This window comes from Poecilia reticulata, chromosome 22, assembly GCF_904066995.2.
Source record: "Poecilia reticulata chromosome 22, P_reticulata-male-v2, whole genome shotgun sequence".
NCBI classification, from domain to species: Eukaryota; Metazoa; Chordata; class Actinopteri; order Cyprinodontiformes; family Poeciliidae; genus Poecilia; species Poecilia reticulata.
The window spans coordinates 12,597,925-12,616,560 of NC_088851.1; the positions used below are offsets into that span (position 1 = coordinate 12,597,925).

General features: G+C 38.4%; 1 protein-coding gene across 9 annotated transcripts in view; it reads left to right on the plus strand.

The window, feature by feature from the left end:
• Positions 1-18,636, plus strand: part of ralgapa1 (Ral GTPase activating protein catalytic subunit alpha 1) — a 68,040-nt gene that overhangs the window by 37,982 nt on the left and 11,422 nt on the right. For all 9 annotated transcript variants that reach the window (XM_008399828.3, XM_081603192.1, XM_081603194.1 and 6 more), the window contains 5 exons: positions 2,898-2,969; positions 3,075-3,198; positions 3,431-3,586; positions 7,426-7,584; positions 9,176-9,303. In XM_008399828.3, the coding sequence (XP_008398050.2) occupies positions 2,898-2,969; positions 3,075-3,198; positions 3,431-3,586; positions 7,426-7,584; positions 9,176-9,303 (639 nt within the window). The remainder of the gene's footprint in view (positions 1-2,897; positions 2,970-3,074; positions 3,199-3,430; positions 3,587-7,425; positions 7,585-9,175; positions 9,304-18,636) is intronic.

Below are 18,636 nucleotides of genomic sequence, written 5' to 3' on the forward strand. Positions count from 1 at the left end.
TCCTCGACAATAATGGAAAATTGTGTTGAAGTGCCATTTAAATCTAACTCAATGTTGAAAGGATCATTCTGCTATTCTTTGGTCAATTTGTTTCTTTCCTTTGCTTACATCAGTTGTTAATTTTTTTTGTTTAGTTTTGTGTTTTGAAGTGTTATCCAGGTCCGGAAAAAAGAGAATAAAGAAATGAGATTTAAAACATTCCCTGTTTTGTCATCAAAAACCTCAGTCCAGATCTCTCCTTCCACATAGTGATGAGTCTATCCATCCAATCAATCATCCGGTCTTTATTTTTTTATTTCAAAGTTTCATATTTGGAAAGCCTGTATACCGTAGAAATAACAGTAATAAATTCACAGTGAACATTGGAGTTTCTACTTTAAACATTGCCTTAAAACATAAGTGTCAAACTAAAGAATTGGCCCGCCACAACTTTTTATGAGGGCCACAGAAATAGAACTTTAAAGACATCAGTTGTGTGCTTAAATACTATTTTATCAGTCAGATCAAAGCAGTTTTTATCTGTAGTGCTAAAATACATTAATATGACAATATGCTCAATTAATCTTTTAACAGTTTATTAATGGATAGTTTTATTAATACATTGTGCCACAACTGGCCCTTTGAGAAAATTAATGGCCTCGATTTGGCCCAAAATGAAAATGAGTTTGACACCCCTGCTTTAAAAGGAATGGCACCCTTCTAATTTAAGTTTGGAAAAGTCTTTTACTTTTACATGAAAATGTACAGACAGCCTGGATTACCCCATATTAAGTTGAAGGATGTAGGATTTTCACCTAAGCAACGAACCTAGCAAGATTTCTTTGCACATTTTAGCATGAGATGTTTCAAATGAAGGGTAATTTCATAAAAGGTACGTGTGGGATGTCTTCTGTATTTTGTTCTTTCCCAGAGCAAAACCAAATGTTTGCCTAATGCATATAAAAGAAAAAGGTGAACTACATTGAGCTAATTAGAGGCTATGTTTCTCCCCATTCACATCGTGCAGCATTTCATCTTCTCAATGACTCGGAGCTGGAACTCACAATGTCGGGGTATTGCTTTAAATGCGCCTGGCCGGCTAATGGACGCTCATCACTCTTTATACTTTATCCAGGGAATTACACTTTCTGCATTCAGAGCCACACAATGGACTTCTCCACACGCTCGTGTGTGTGCGCGTGATAATGAGGACAGCGCTCTATTGATCAAACTCGGCCCATTTGGTGTCAGAATAAAAAAGCAGTAGTTGAAGAAGAGCGCGATTGAGGGGGCTGTGGCAAATCAGAAACCAAGATGATTCAGACCCATGCAGATTTAGTCGTAATGATAATAAAGAAAATAAATAATGAAGCAAAAAAGACTGAAATGAAAGCTCAAGAAACTTAAAGGGAAAATAAGGAGGTAGATAAGAATGAAAGGGGGAAAAAAGGAGATGTTGTCTAATCATCTGTTATTGTCACCGACGTCTCTCCAGGTATTCATATGAAGCATTACAGACACTAAGATACTGACAGTCACCCATGTGTATCCCCTTTTATGCTTTTCCCTATAATCCAGGGTGTAAATGGAGTCTTTGAGAGCAGAGAATGAGGCCATTACCAAGTATCACTTTAATAAAGAGCAAATTGCTCTCTCTCGTTTTCTCTCTCCCTCTCTCTCTCTCCTTTTCTTTACCTCTCTCTATTTATCTCCTGCACTCCCTCACTCTTTCCCTTTTTCTAAAAGTGAAAAGAACGACGTGTCATTATCAGTCCACTCCAAGCTTTGCTGCCCAACTCTTGGTTTTTATATCAGCCGTACAGAGGTTGAGGGTTGCTTGTTGGCACAGTTTCAACCGCCTTTAGACAAATTATTCTGCATGAAAGGCTTTTGTTTTTCTTAAAAATCACAGCCCATCTTTCTTTCTTGAGAGCCTGAAAGTGTCGAAACTTTGGCCGTTTAGACTTTCCCCCCCACAAACTAGGAGTAAACAGGAGTTCTACAGCAACTTGATGGTTTTTGAAGTCAGAGGCTTGATTTTCAAAAGGTGTTAAACATGCTTGTCAAGAAGTTCAGGACCATCTTTTTATGCTTGGGAAGATTTTATTTTTTCTTTGAATTGATAGTCAGGCAAGTCAGACACTCTTGGTTTGTGAATCTTGTTCTTTTAGGCATAACCTATTAGTTTGGCATTTATCTGCAGTAAATAAGACGCAGGCTTCTAATAACCTCTTGGAGCCACTCTCCAAGTAGCTCTATTTCTTTAATGAAAGCAAAGTATGAAAGAGTAAAAAAAATGCAACCTTTAATATATTTTCCTGAGGAAAAATATCTATTCTTGTTTCCACTACCATTTTTAACCTACTAAAATCTATGCAACACATTTTGCCAACCTGACATAAATTAAGTCTTCCAGGTTGGACCTTTACAATCGCTCCAGGTCATCTAGGGTCCTAGTCCTCTCTAAGTAAGCTTTGTTCCTTACTTAACCTCCCAAACTACGGATTGGCAAATATAATAACTTTTGGCCATCAAGGCTAATGGGTATCACTCTACACACGTGCAGCAGTTCTGTAACACCGAGCAGTTTGAGTTTTCTTTAGTACGTTGTTCAAAGTGCAAGGCTTAGAGATATATTTGGGTCCTGGTGCAACCTTGTTTTGTCACAATTCCAGTTTCCTATAAAGTGTTTTTATTTATCGCTTTTCCTATAAATAGTTGGGAGTTAAAGTGACGTTACTGAATGTAAATATATGCTGATGGAGTCGCACAAAAAGAAGAGCTTTTCTGTAGATTTTAACATTCCATACAAGTGTCAATTATTCTTACACACGGACTTGTGTGTCATTTCAAATAAATCAAAGCCATGTTGGCAGGATTCAGTAATGACTTATTGCTCGTTTATCTGTGTCTTGCAGGAGTAACTTTCATTTGTTGAGGAAGAATGAGAAGTTACTGAGAGAGCTGAAGAATCTAGACTCACGGCAGTGGTGAGCAGCGCTTATCTTTAACTCCTCTCTGAAAACTTTTTATTAGCCTGAGAGTTCAAACCAACTCCCCGTTGGTGCTGATTACTTTCTGTCATTGCCTTTCAGCCGAGAGACTCATAAGATCGCAGTATTTTACGTGGCTGAAGGTCAAGAGGATAAACACTCCATACTCACCAACACCGCTGGCAGCCAGGCTTATGAAGACTTTGTTTCAGGACTCGGCTGGGAGGTACTAAAATGTTTTCTTACATACTCTACATTTACTGGGAGAATTTGTCGTCCTAAATCAGAAAGTAGACAAATTATTTAAACATGGCAGGCGTGGATTTTCTTAAAATCCTGAATTCCAAGTCAGAAATACACAGATTTATCTTTTAAGGTGTTCTTGAAACTTCACAGGGGGTTTGTGTTTTCAAGATGAAAACAAGAGTGTCATTATGCATGTTAATGTTATGCATTAGGTCGACCTCAAGACTCACTGTGGGTTCATGGGAGGCCTTCAGAGAAATCACAGCACTGGCCAGACGACGCCTTACTATGCCACATCTACGACTGAAGTCATCTATCACGTGTCCACTCGCATGCCCCCTGACCAGGATCAGAACCTCACCAAAAAGGTACAAATATGACACCAACAAAAAGGGGGGAATTCACAAAGCAATGCAATTTATTTGCTTATTTGCCACAATTTTGCCTGTGCTGCCTTTATTTCTTATGAGGTATTTACTCGTAACCGATCACACTATAGATGCGGATGCAAACATCTAAGCAGTGCGCCGCTGTTTCTGTAGCGAACTGTAATTTTTCTCTCTTAGCCTCAAATAGAGCAGGAAGTAGAAACTATTATCTGTCCGGAAATTGAGATTATTAATCTAATCGGAGCGACGGCGGCTCAGGAGGCAGGGGTCAGTTCTGCAACACCTGCTATGTCCGTCTCGGTCATTGTGTCCTTGTAACCCTGACCCGTTACATTTTTAGGATGTAAAGCATCTTGAACTGCCTCGTTCCTGAAACGTGCAATGCAAATAAGCTTGGTTGATTGATTGGACCCTAATCATTAGAATAACTGATAGAAGAATCAACTTACTGAAATCATTGTTAACAAGTAGGGTAATCTGCACTGATGGTAATTTTAACAGATGCACACTGTTTTTTGCTTTCTTTGTAACATCTTTAAATGTGTCCACGAGACACATCAGACTTTTCTGTTTCCTAACATCATCAAGCAAACAAGCTTTCAGCTAAACAGAGTCAAATGTCTCAGAATAACCAGTCACGCATCCAGTGCTGTTTTATTTGTAAAAACGTTGTTTTTTAATTTAACATCTTTGAATGCTGATTTGTTAAATTAAATCGCTCCTGATATTGTTGCTTTCTGTTGGCTAAATGGCAGGAATTGATTGTTGTGTCCTTTTTATTTTAAATTTATCACAATAAAACTGTTTCAATTAATTAAATTAAACCCTCTCATTTAGAAGATTGAATGTTCAACATTAATAGTAAGCAGAAATGTATGTTATTTGCTGCTGTGTCCTGTTTGCGCTGTCTTACTCAGTAATCCTGGCATGGTTGGCCTGGAAATCATGTCTGCATTTGTTGTGAGGCCAGTATAAGTGCCTAGGCAGGCAGGTTATATTGTATGTGTCTATATCTGTGTGTGTGTAATCACACCTGTCACCCCCCAGGCTCTGGGTGCTCTGCACACGGCCATAATGTCCTTTTAATCAGATCATACTTCCTGCTTCTCGGCCTATCACATCGCTTCAGGCAGCTGATTGGATTAGCAGCGTCTGGCCTGACACCATCCGTCTCACTGATCATCTGATGGTTCCATCAAACATGCATAGTCACATACACACACCTGCGCGCACACGCACTCACGCAGGATTTAAACCTGTTTAACACACATCCACAGAGGGTTTTTATTAACCTCATTCTGACCACGGCTATAAATTTGTGTTAGCGCTGCAGGGAGACGCGCATACAGCCATAACACGTTAGGCTTAGACGTAAAAACGCGTACAGACAGCGCTTGGCGAACGTGTCCGCAAACGGTCTAAATGGACACACAAACGTACATTGGTCCTGGCAAGCGTTTATCTTCCATCCTCCTGTAACACTCACACAAACACAATCAGTTTAGGCCTTCGCAGGGCTCCTGTCCAGGTTTCTCTCTTTGCTGGGCCGTGGTTGTCTTATCACAACACAACTGCGAGGGTAAAAGGATTAAAGGAGCATTACACCAACTGATGTGACATTGCTCTGATCTTCTTTATGAAAAAACAAAAACAAAAAAAAAACTGGATTTAAAAAAAACTAACTGTCCTGACATCCAAAAATATTTCAGTTTCTGATTCTCACCAAAACTCTTTCTGAGCTGCAATTAGACATATAGGAAAATCTCTCAGGGGAAGATAATGGCACAATCCAATTTGTGTCCTGCTAGTGGAGAAATGTAGAAAGATCAGTGGCGCCAAGTTATTTATGCCTTTAAATTCAAGTAGTTTCATCATAAATGACGATGTCATCTGAAGGGTTGATTGGTGTTTCGCAAAGTGGCATGGATAAAATTTTTATTTCTTCAGGGGTTTTTTTTTTTGTTTTTTTTAATTGCTGCTTTTTTTGTTCTAATTCTATGATATAGTTTGAGTTATATATTTATTTGTTTTCTATGATACTTCATTTCATTATTATACTTCATTTGTTCTATGCACTTCAGAACTTTGGTAATAAGGCCAATCTAGACCAAGCTGTTTGAAGCAATATCAAATCTCTGCTGACATCCTGTCTTTAAAATCATTTTATCCAGGATTTCAGGACCCCCAGTTGCAGATTTTTTTAGAATTCAGATCATCAAAATTAATTTTACCGTTTAAGATAATCTCAGTAAATACAGGAAGGAAGTTTAAAGGGATAATTTCTCAAGAGAAAAGCTATCCAAATCAACTTGAAAGTATGTTAAAATGTAATTGATTCTTCTACTTAATAATTAGTTTATTGTGATTAACATTTTTTGTTCAGTTAAACAAACCACACCTACACTGGATTATAGCATTTTGTTTTCACTTAATTAATAAAATAATTATTTGAAAGATGTTTGTATTTACTCGGGTAACTTTTTCTGTTATTAAAATTAGTTTGATGATTGGAAACATTTAAGTTTGACCTGCCCCCCGCCCCAAAAAAGCAAAAATCGAAGGATTCTACGTATATTTTTCTTTTTTTTTTTTGTTATGCATTTATTGACATTATAAAACCATTGCTGAAAACGTGTTAAAGAAAAATATAAGGTTTTAGAGTTTAGAACAGTGTTTCCCAACCCTGGTCCTCAAGGCACACTGCCCTGCTTGTTTTAGATGTTTCCCTGCTTTAACACACCCCATTCAAATGATTGCAGTTCAGAAAAAGCTTGTTAATCAACCATCAATTGAAATCATGTGTGTTGAAGCAGGGAAATACCTAAAACATGCAGGGTAGTGTGCCTTGAGGACCAGGGTTGAACAAAACATGTTTAGAAGATGCGGAGGACTCTTAACTTGAGTGCACAAGTAGAAAAAAGTCAGTTTGCATGTTGTATACGACCCATGCTGTTGCTGAAGTAAGACAAAAAATGGGGAGCACATCAGAATTAAATGTCTCATAAAAAATATTTTTAAAATTGTCAGCTACTGGACAAATAATGTTTTATAAAGAAAACTGACTTACAGTTCAAAGAGAAACTCATAAAAAATAAAAAAAAAAACTCCTAAAATCAAAAATGATTGCTCTGATCAATTATTAACATACAAGAATGTCTGCTACTTTGGAACAAAACATGAGGGAAATACTCTGGACTTAAAAGAATAAATATTGGAATAAAGTTTAAATGTTTGAAAGGAAATTGAATCATTATTTCTCTCGGGGCCAAAGTCTAGACTGACATCAATCTGAGGGTGTTTGACAAACCTGAAAAGTAAAGAGAGCAGGCTGCGTGTGCGCGCTCGTGTGTGTGTGTGTGTGTGTGTGTGTGTGTGTGTGTGTGTGTGTGTGTGTGTGTGTGTGTGTGTGTGTGTGTGTGTTGGCAGACATCAAGGTTAATGACGGCGCTGTCACCAGCTCTGACTGGAACCTGCTCACAGCGTCACATATGATCCCATCCGTCTTCCAGCTTGTACTCCATCTTCCCAGGGCTTCACTCTGTCTGGTCAACGATTCTCCATCTTCTCCCAGTCACTCCATCATTCCCAGGGCCACCTGTACCATCCACATGCACCCCAAATCAAAAAGCCTTGGCTTTTGATGGATTCAGCCTATAACGTTTATTTGTGAAACTATCTCTGCGCATGCATTTTGTTTGCATTGTAACCAATGATTTCAGTGTTTTTCTGCTTTGGTCGGATTATTAATGCCCCTTCACTCTTCTGCTCCTTCTCATCAATCTTTTACCCCCCCCATCCTGCGCCTCCCAACGCTCCAGCTCCGACACCTGGGCAACGACGAAGTCCACATCATTTGGTCTGAACATTCCAGAGACTACCGCCGAGGGATCATCCCTACTGAATTTGGAGATGTGTTGATCATCATATACCCCATGAAGAACCACATGTACTCCATCCAAATACTCAAGAAACCAGAGGTAATAAAAAAATGAATCTAAGCTGCCTAAAAAATATTGTTTGGTATTTCAGTGAAAACTGTTGCTCATTTCAGCTAATCATTTAATTCCCGTAATGATAATTAGTTTCCCACGGCTTTAATCAGAAATAACTAGACATGCAACCTTTTGCTGAGCTGTAATTGTACAAAGAAAATACATAAAATCATTGACCAATCAGAGTAATTGAGGCGAGGCTCTGCGGATGTTACCTCGGGAACGGTTAAGTTTTGTTTACATTGCAAGAACTTCAGTCTTTAGGTTTATGTGGAGCAGAGGATCTAAGAATAGAAGAAATTAAGCGTCTGAAACACATCAGCTTATAAGAAAGCAATTCTTTTGAAATGTTTTAGATTTACTCTTTCATTTTAGTTGTTAATTTCAACATGGTTTAAGTTATATAGAAGGATTATCATGACCAAACGTGTTATTTGTAAATTTGAGAAATGTAAAAGTTGAAACCAGCCGAGAATATAATTTCCTTTATGCATGAACTGTTTTTTATATAACATTTGGTTAAATCAGTTACTCTTCAAAATATTCATACCACTTGAATTTTTTAGTTCTAATTGCCACAAAATATGATTTTGAAAAATATCCATCCAAAGAGACTTCTTTCAGATTTCTATGAAAGAAAACTTTTTTTTTTGTTCACTTCACAACTATGCACTCCTTTGTGTTGGTTTGTCATACAAAATCCAATGAACACAATAATGTCTGTGGTAGTTAAGTGACAAACTGTTAAGGTGTGTAAATACAGTTTCAAAGTACTGCGTTATGAGATATTAAATGTAGCACCGAGTCAGGTTATGAAATAAGTGGAATAATCACAACAGTACTGAATCTGGGATATCAAAATGAGTTTTCATTGATTGAGATTAAACAATTGAAATGTTCTCTTGTAGCCGCTACTCTTCTTTATTCTTCCGTGACGTTGTAAAGATGGTGAAAGCCGATTAGGAGGTGGACTGTAAATGTGAGGGGCTTTCATATTTCAATTGATATTATTCTTTTCTTTTTCTTTTCTAGGATACACAAATATGCTTTCATCTGGTTAATGTATCAGTCTAAAACCCACAGACATTAATGCCACAGCACTGATGGCATAACTCTATTTCAAACAAGAGCAAACACAATAAAAAGCTCTTTTTTTTCTGTATGACATGGATACCACAGCACTAATGACATAATCATATTCTCCTTCATTCATTCTGCAAGCAAAAATATTGAATTATCCTGAATCCAAGAACAAGTAAGATAAGATATGGCTTCTGTTGTTGTCCTGAAAGCACATATATTCAGCCACAGCGGGCTTGGCTCTGAGACCTGGTCCAGAAACAAACCCAATAAAAGCTTAACGTTATTCTCTTTGGTGGATTCCACAAGCAAAGTATTGAATTCAATCAGATAGCCATTGCCTGAATCGAATATTGTCTCATTATAAAAAAAATCTATTATGTCAGTCATTATTTGGCTGGTAGCCTCCAGATTGTTTTCCATTTCATGAAGTTTAGATGTTTCGTCTTTAAGCTGTGTTGTTGGGTTTTTTTTTCCACCCTTGTGTTTGTGCTAGGTGCCATTCTTTGGGCCACTGTTTGATGGTGCTATAGTGGACATGAAAATTTTATCCACCATGGTCAGAGCCACAGCTATCAACGCAAGTCGAGCTCTCAAATCGCTCATTCCTCTCTACCAGAACTTGTATCCTTTGAAGCATTGGCTATCAGAATGTGGAAAGCTAAAGGTAGGTTGACAAGGTGGATATTTCCTTCCCGGTCTTCCCTGTCTTCAGTCGGTCTTCTCTCTTATGCAACTTTTGGTAGTTTTCAGTGAGTTGTTTTAGCTGTTTAGATATGATTCACAGAGTTTTTAAGCTTTTCCTTGTTAAAAAATGGCTTCTGGTTTGATCTCAGCTGCAGATACATTGAATAAAAATGATCATTCCAATATCTGCTTGATAAGTTATCACAAAAGCTTTCCCAACTTTAGTGCAACTTTTTGGTAAATAAACGTTTCATGCTATTCAAATTGCTCTTCCTTACACTCGTGATGTAACTTATGCACCCTTCTTATACACACTCTTTAACATCTGTGTTGCTTTGGCAAAATCTGCCTTCAGGCAGACGCCAAGCGCTCAAAATTGCATTTACCATGACGAAACAAAAATGTTTTCTTTGAGAATATCTGTTAAATTTGAGACAAAATTATGCAAGTTACCCAATAAAAAGCTTTAATGTTTTAAAACTACAGGATAAAATATTTGTCCTGGCGTCACCAGAAGGCTTGCAAGATTCTAAAATATCTTTTTTCTCTCAACAACTTCAGCTACTACTAAAAAAAAAAGTGTTTGTAGTTGAGTTCTGATAATAATTGTGTTCTGAGCAGTGCGGCTGAGATTCTCTTCAGTGTTCGTGTGAGCGAGAATGTTGTTTGATGCTCAGCTCGAGGAGTAACGGTTGTGAATCAATGTCCAGTGATGTTTGGTCCTGTGAATGAGCCGTGTTTCGTCTGAAGTGCATTTTAGCGGTGCACAGGAAGGTACAAGGGATGTCTTGTCTGTGTGTTGCTGCGCGTCTCCAGGTGTGAAGGGGGAAGAGAGAAACGGACGAGAGCGTGTACAGTTTGCCTGATCCGATGTGATGGTAGCTCGGTTTGAAGAAGCCAGAAGTCGATACTTATTGATGGATCTCCTTGGTAGCTCAGTTTCTAAATGAGAGGCTTTGCTCTGCGGTCTCATAGACAGACATGCGCACACGCACACACACACACCTCCACACAAGTGTCCACCTGTGCACGTACTGATAATTACACTCACTCCGAACACTCCTGAGGTGAAATAATGTGTCCAATAAGTGTGTCCACAAGCAGCTTTTTCAATGAATGCACAATCAAAGACACATTCTGATTTGTAAGGTAAGAATTTCCTTTAAACTGCAATTCTAGCAATTTGATCTCATAATGACGCTGTCCGTGTGTCTTTCTGTCCCTTTTTCTGCAAATTTCTTCAGCCTTCGATTGCTTGGCAGTAACTTTTCAAACTGTGTTGTTCAACTTTTCAGTTTCTGCTTAAAATTCACACGCTCCCTAGATTAAACCAGCAAATGTCCCCGGCAAACCTTCTCTGATGTTTTTATCCATATTTTATTTTTTATGTTTGTAGTGACAGATGCATTCAATAAAATTCTGTAATTTGAATCTTTAGTTCATTAATTAACAATTAATTTAAAATGCAACTCAAATCCTAGCCACAATTATCGCTTTTGCTTGTGAACGTCTTTCTACTGCACTTCCTCCTTCCATCTAACTTTCTATTAATATCCTAGGATGCAGCCCCTAGCGACCAACCAGCGTATTTAGTAATGACCTCTTCTTGTGGAGGGAGTCAATATTTATGATATTTGCTGGACAACGGTTAAGTGAGCCGTGTCTTTCATTATTATTTAGGCTACAAAATACTATTTCTTTGAAATTGTTTTGGCCTTATGTAATATAAGTTTATGCAAATCCAATTGGTGAGGTAACCTCATTATTATAAAGAGAACATTTAAAGCTTCATTTAATATAATAGTTTGTCAAACACTTCTGCCTGTGATAAGCAGAACTGAAACATTCGAAAAAAATATTGCTCACAAATCTACACAGAATGAAGCGTTTGCACCCAGGCATGCATGTTACTTAAAGATTGGATTGAAAACAATCTAATGGGCAGAACCTCTCCAGTGTGTCCGTAAGAAGATGTAAATAGGAGATTTCTTTTCAACTGTTTTCTTTATCTTTCAATCTTTTCCATTTTCTCCTTTGCCTTTTCTCCTCATATTTGTGTTCAATTTGTCCTTGTTTTCTATCTTTCTTGCTTTTCTTTTCCTTGAGTCTTACCTGTTTCTCCTACTCAGCTTTTGTTGTAAATGAAGAATAGAAGAAGAAAGAATTCCTACCTATCAAACAGAGATTTCCAGCTCATTCCCACCTTCTTTTGCATATTTATGTCATGTTTTTTTGCTTCCTTGTTGTGCGTTTCACTTCCACTGTGCAGACACCTGTGCACCTTGATGTTTTTGTCTTTCATCTGGGTGACAGTCTGCATGTGATGACACACATGTCTTGTATGCGTCGTCCTGAGTGTTTGTGTGAGTTGGAGAGAGTCCCGGTGTGTATTGATCGGTGGTAAGCAGCAGGTCGATGTCTCTGACAGGCTGAATTACAGTAATCAGTCATTATTGACTCCCCATGTCACTGCTACGCTCACTGCTCTCCTCTGTCACCACTTCTCTGCTTCTGCTTCTTTTTGTTTCTTCTTATCCTTCGGCTCCTCCAACTCTGTCGGCTTTTACATCCCTTCTCCATCCCAACATTCCTGTTTCTCCCTCTTTATTTCTTTCCTTCCTCTACCGACTACTATTTCTTTATCTTAGTGAATGTCGTCCTTTGTTTATGACAATTTTCAGGTTTTAGTTTTCATCCATCTCATCCCAATTCCTCTGTTATTATTGTGTCTGCACAAACTTATTCTGAAATTGAGGGAAGCTCGTCATGAGTTAAGTCATCTTGATGTAAATCTGCAGAAAGTCAATCTACTGCTTCAGATCTTATTGGACTAAAAGGTTTGAGCCAAAAATATCAAAAATATAATTGTTTTTGATATTATTCACCATAGCGTCCTTGTAATCATTGCTAAGTATACATAGATTTTGACCTAAATAGATGGTGTGCACACACCTCCAAATTGACCGTTCAGTTTCAGGAGCTCCTCTCTTCTAAGGCACTCTTGAGTCAATAATACTTATTATTATAGTCATGGTTTCCAGTTCATCATTGTATACTTTTGCAGTGTCAAAACTCAAATACTCAAATATTTTATTTCAGCAACTTCCTCTCTGCTTCCTGTCCTTTTTATTTTCTGCACCTTGTAGTTGCAAAAAACACATTACTTTGGTCTAATTGTGGGAAAATCAATTGATTTTATTGGGATAGTCAGTGTAAAATGCAGACTTTTATTGTGACATTGCCGTGCTTTTTTCCTCTTCTATATTTAAGAATTACGTTTATGCAGAGATTAATGTTTATTATTATGGTAATTAAACTGTGCATTTTCTATATTTTCTATTCTCTAGTGTCAATTACATTATATTTTGAGATGTAAAGTAAATGTGTAGTAATTTGGGGACTTTGGCATCGTGACACTACATGGCTGTAACACTGGCGCTTTATGTCTTTAGAGAGAAATGTGTGTAACATAATTGATCAAAACTTTTCTTGAAAACTTTTTATAATAAGCACAATAAAACTCAGAAAGCTCTTACTGAGCAATCTGGGTCTTCCAAAATTATAATGGGCAGGTCAGAGCTTTACACAATAATTAATGAATTTCCATCAATGCGACATCAGTAAATTATGATGCACCAGATGGAGTCAGATTTCAGAGACTGGGTTCATCTGTTGATAATTTGCATGTTTACAGATTAACTTGTCCTCTTTGTCATGTGTTCCTATAAACACCATTTATAAGACTTTTGTCTTTAGCTTTTTATATCTATGTAATATGCAACATTTACCAACCCTACCTGCAAGTTGTGACATTGTTCACATAAGAAGGTAAAAAAATAAAATCAAATGCATGAAGTGTTGCATTAAGATGCGGGCCTTTCATTGCTCTGTTGTGCGACAAAGCGGGACTCGCACAGAGGAGGAGTATGGAGACGAAGGGCAGGTTGGCGGTACAAAGTATGTCAGTGATAACTGGCATTTTCTTTCTCCCCTTTCCCTCTTCCTGTCTGCCCTCTTCCCTCCCTCTCAGTCTCTTGGCCCTCGGGGCAGTCCATCTGCCTTTTCTCTGCCTCTGATCTTTCATTCACCATGACTAGAGCCATCCAAAAGCACATGGAGTGCCAGACCGCAGGGGCAGCTGTGTGCGAGCATGGCTCTATCTCACAATATCAGCTCATTGCAGGAAGAAGGCCCGGTCCAAAACTCCCCACATGAAAATGCATCCTCCACCAGTTTTCAGGAACTTTCTCTGGCCTCTGATAACTTGTGCAAACACAGCAGCAGACCTGTGCTCGGCGTAGGGGAGCATACCGCCGTCAATGCATTCCTTTGATTAGACCAGACGGAGGTAAGGAGCTGCCCGCTGAGTGATAGATTGGTGTCATATTTTGAAGCAAGTACTGGATGTAATTTAAATCTGATCAATTTCGCTTTATTCCAAGCAGTGTAGCTTCAGGTGCTGCTGGGTAAGAATATTTGTAGACGTGCTATAGGATAATAAGACTGTAAACTGCTCGTGTTTGAAATTATCGATAAATTTAAATATTGCTATTTTTAGATTATTATATACTGACAAATACAACCTTTGAATTGGTGCAAACAAGCATCCTCTACAAACAAGATAAATATTATTTTACATAATATATATGGGTCAAATTGAAATAAAATGAGCTCTAATAAAAGCAACAACACCACTTACATTAATAATAAATGTTAAAAAATCACATTGAAATTGTTCAATGTAAGAGCATTCCTAAAATTGCAAGTGCAGCAGTAGTTTTCAAACGTTCAGATGCTTAGTGCCTTTTACTGAATCGCCTCCTTTACATCTATTGCAGCTCCAGCAGATCAATAAGAAATTAGTTTTGAATTATATACAATATCTAATATCTTAATAACTTTAGTATGAATGCTTCAAATCTGAACGACTGAGCAAGAATATTTCTTGTAGAAACTCAGTTTTGTGAGCAAAACTTCTGGTTTGAGTCACAGTTGAGGTTTTATAATACAGAGACCAGTGTGCATGATTGCTGTTTCTGCAGCTTCTCTGGCAGTCCTCAATCTGCTTCTGGGTGATTGTGGTTCTGGGGAACAATGTTGGAGTGATGCTAAGCTGCTTCACAAATACAGACCACCACGCAAACGCACGCTGCCAGCGAGTGTTTGTGTGTGTGGATGGATTTTTTTAAACATGCATCACCTATGTAGTGACACTCCTGCACGTGACGGCGTCTGTGTAAACGTTTCACTCCCGGGATTACAGTGAGTGTGGGACGTCCCCCTCTGTAGTAGTTGATTGGCAGAGATAGCGGCACTGAGGCTGGGGTCAGCATATGGCTCAGTATGATAGCGATGCTGTGTTTGTGTGTTGGTGTGTGTGCTTGTGTATGTGTGTGGCTGCCTCTTTCCTCTCTTTCACACACTGTTCCCTGTGAAATGATGGCAGCTCTGGGCATGTAGCGCTATTATCCCCCATATTCACACACACCCGAGCAGCAGCCAACGCTAGCGGCCTGCTTGGCTTCTCTTTGACAGCTCCCACAATAGAGCTTATTGTCCAAGTGAAGCTACAATCTGCTGTGTGTGACAAGGAGTGTACGTGTGTTATATTCTGTCGGTGGGAAAGGTGAAAAAAAAAACAAAAAAAAACCTGAAGACATTTTCTTGTTGCTGATAATGAAACTTGGTCATGTTATCCAAAACCTTTAATGCAACCATCACACCTAAAAGCTGCTTCATTTAAGTATTAAATAATCTGTGCTGTTGCCTTCATCTTGTCTTTTATTTTTAAATGAACACATCAACTTTTAGAGTAGCGATTGAGAACCTGGCAGAAGTCGAGCTCCTTCATTTTTGAATTTTGGGACAAAAATCAATCGAGGACCCCACAAAGGATCTGATTAAAAATAGGAACGAGTGAGGAATTAAACCTTGAGCTCTGATTGGGGCGGGGGTTATTGTGGTTAATTATTTCCTGTCGGGTGGATGGAGAAAGTGAAAAGAAAGTGACGAGGTGAAGGGGATCGCAGCTAATCTGTTCCACTTCTCCTGGGAAAAGTGTGTCTATCCGACTATGAAGACACAGGCGTACTTGTTACTGTTAATCTGTTTGAATATGAGGTTAATTTCTCAATAGAACAGCACACTGGCTTTAGAATAGCATTAATATTTTATTTGCTGCTATAAATTTAATAATTTAAATGTTTTCAGGTAGAGTATGCTGGATGTCAGAAGTAATTGTAATCGAGTCTTTTAATATATCCATCTTTTCTGCCATCCATCCCTTTCCAATCCAATCATTCCTTCATAAACCCATCTTGCCATTCATCCAAATCCAACCCTTCCGTCTAATCATCCACCACAAACATCCATCTCGCAACACACCCATCTTTGTTCATGTATCCATCCTTTCACTCATCATTCCTTCTACAAGTCCTTCCATTAATCCATCCATCCATAAACTTCCTCCGGTCCAGACAGCAACCCGTTCCCAGTCTGGGGTCTCTTTACTAGTTGAGCTCTACAGCCTCAGGTGCTGTTGGTTTTATATGAGCCGTTATTCTTTTAGTTAAACGCACATTTCAGTATTTAAACGAGCTCAGATTTTCACCTAAATTCAGCATTACGATTAGGCTAAATAAACCTGAGAACATTGCTTCATACCATGCTTGTGCTCCACGTCCTGAAATATACGTTTCCCGTCTTAAATGAGAGACCGATGTCAGTCTGCGTAAATGCCTGTCACCGAGAGCTGTGCAGGCACATCAGTTGTTGCCATCAGTGGCTCGATCACACCTTGTTGGAGCAGACCCCCCTCTGACTGGTAAACAAGTTAATCTTGCGGCGTTGTGTGTGTGTCGGTGCGCGGATGCTCTCCGTGGCTGGGTGTGTGAATGTAAGTATTTTGTGTGACGAGGTGTTTAAGATTCAAGAAGGGGTCTCACAGATGACCGAGGCCGAGAAGTGCTGCACAGAAAACCGTTTTGTCATGAGCGCTAATGGCCGCCTTGAATTTGGGCTTGTGGAGACCGTAAAAACTGTCGCGAAGGCTGGAGAGCTTTTGAATTGTACAAAATCTGTAATAATTAATAGCTGTTACTAAACTAATAAGGCGAGATGTGAAGAAATATGTGGCAAACGAATTAAGAGTTGAAAGAAGCCTGCCAGGTGCTGCTAATTAAATTGACTTAATTAACTGATCATCATCAAGTCTGAGCACCTTTTATAAAAGTTGTTGAATAGGCAGATAGTTGCCTCTCTGGAGCATACAGGTGTGTGCGCGTGTGCGTGCGTGTTAACACAATGTCAACAAATAGAAAGACATTAGCAATAAGTTTTCAGAACCAACTGTTGCTGCCCATAAATGCACTGCTAGAAAAATCATTCAGCAGGGGAACGATGCAAAACAGCTACCATTCTTCTGTTTATAGGATGTGTGCTGATGAATTTGCTAGTTATTTAAACGTAGTATATTTTAGAAACAATCCTGATCTAATTCGTAAGAACAGAAAAGAGTTATAAGTATCATGATAGTTGGCCATAAGAGGTGTAGGTAGAGCTTCAAAATATAAAAAGGGAAAACAAAACGGGGACAGAGTCAGAGACAGGGAGAGACGGGGACAGTGATGCATTTAAACTCAACGTGCTAACCAGGTGATTGGTGCCCCAATTAAACACATCAATACATCCCAAAATTGAAATGTATACACATGACAACAACAAAAAAATTGGTAACACTTTATTTGAAGGGGGGTGAATCAGAAATCATTAATGTTTAAACTTTACTTTTAATAACATAAAGTTACCTAATTTTTAAAGTGCAATCAGTAATACTTTTATAACAAATTTATATCAGTAATGATTTCTTGGTTAATGTCAAGTTGTCATAACAAAGGCATTTTGAATAATGTCAACTTGGTATTAAAAGTGTCATAATTTACCGAATGACGCTTTATGACAACAGTCATAAATATTCATGAAGGCTTATTGATGTTCATGACAGATGTTATGTCATGTTTATGACAGTGTCATGTCAGTCTTATTCACCCCCCTTCAAATAAAGTGTTACCAAAAAATCTTCATCTCAAATTAGAATTTATTTCCAAGAAGGAGCTTGCTAATGGTTATTTTTGATTCGATCTGTGGTCAAACTCTTTCCAGTTTTGTGTCGACTGACCCTAACTTGGCTGGGAAATCATGTCAGATTTTAACATTTTTACTTCCATTTTTCTCAATAATTGATAAACTATCCTCTTCACAAAATTCACCACTAAAGAAAATAAACTATAGTTTAAGTAGATGTGAAAAACATTGTTTTGCAGAGATGAGATATCTCTGCAAAACGGTGTTTGAATGAAACAATGTTTTCATTCCTAGGAGTGGAATGAGGGTACAAATTGGTGAGCAGTAAATTGACCCAGAGACGGCATGACTTTACTCTCTGTTAGCGTGTCAAATAACATCAGCACAAACCTTTCACAACAGCTGTCAAGAGGGTGGTAGAGTAGTGATGATTTGAGTTTTCCACCTGCTGGACGCAGACATCTTTGCAGGCATTAAATGGATCATGAACTCGTCTCTATATCAAAGTTTTCTAAAGTCAAAAGTATATCAACTTCTCCGACAATTAAACCTGGTCATAAACTGGGTTATCAACTGGAAAAAGTTACCCCAAACTCTGCAGCAAATTTACGACAGAATAGCTGGAATATAAAAGAATGAAGATGCTACAATGACCCAGTCAAAGTCCAGACCTCAGTCTTATTGTGTTTTAATGCCATGCATTCAAAGATTTGCGGCTTTCTCTTAATAAAACGTATAATCAAGCTATGTCACCTTTTATTTCTTTATTATCAAGATTAATATTATTTATGGAAAAATGCATGTCTATGAGGAGTATTGTCTAACTGCCTTCAGATAAGAATAGGATTCATGTCCTTAATATGAGAATTGTTATTATAGTGACAGTTTGATGCACTTTAGCTGTGTGTTTGTGAAGTTGAGTGGGTATGAATTGTAATTGCGCTGGCAGCTTCAGGGCTCCCTGGTGGTTCAGGGAGGAGGGTGAGCGTCTAAACGTACACATGCACACACACACACACACACACACGCACAGACACACACACACACACACACACACACACATGTCAGAAGGTGAAATAGTCGGGCGACAAGGGGCCAATTAATGTGTCACGTCTGTGTTTTTCTCTCCGGCTTCTGCTTCTGCATCAGGTTAAAGAGCAGATGAATAGGTGGGGTAAATGCAATTGT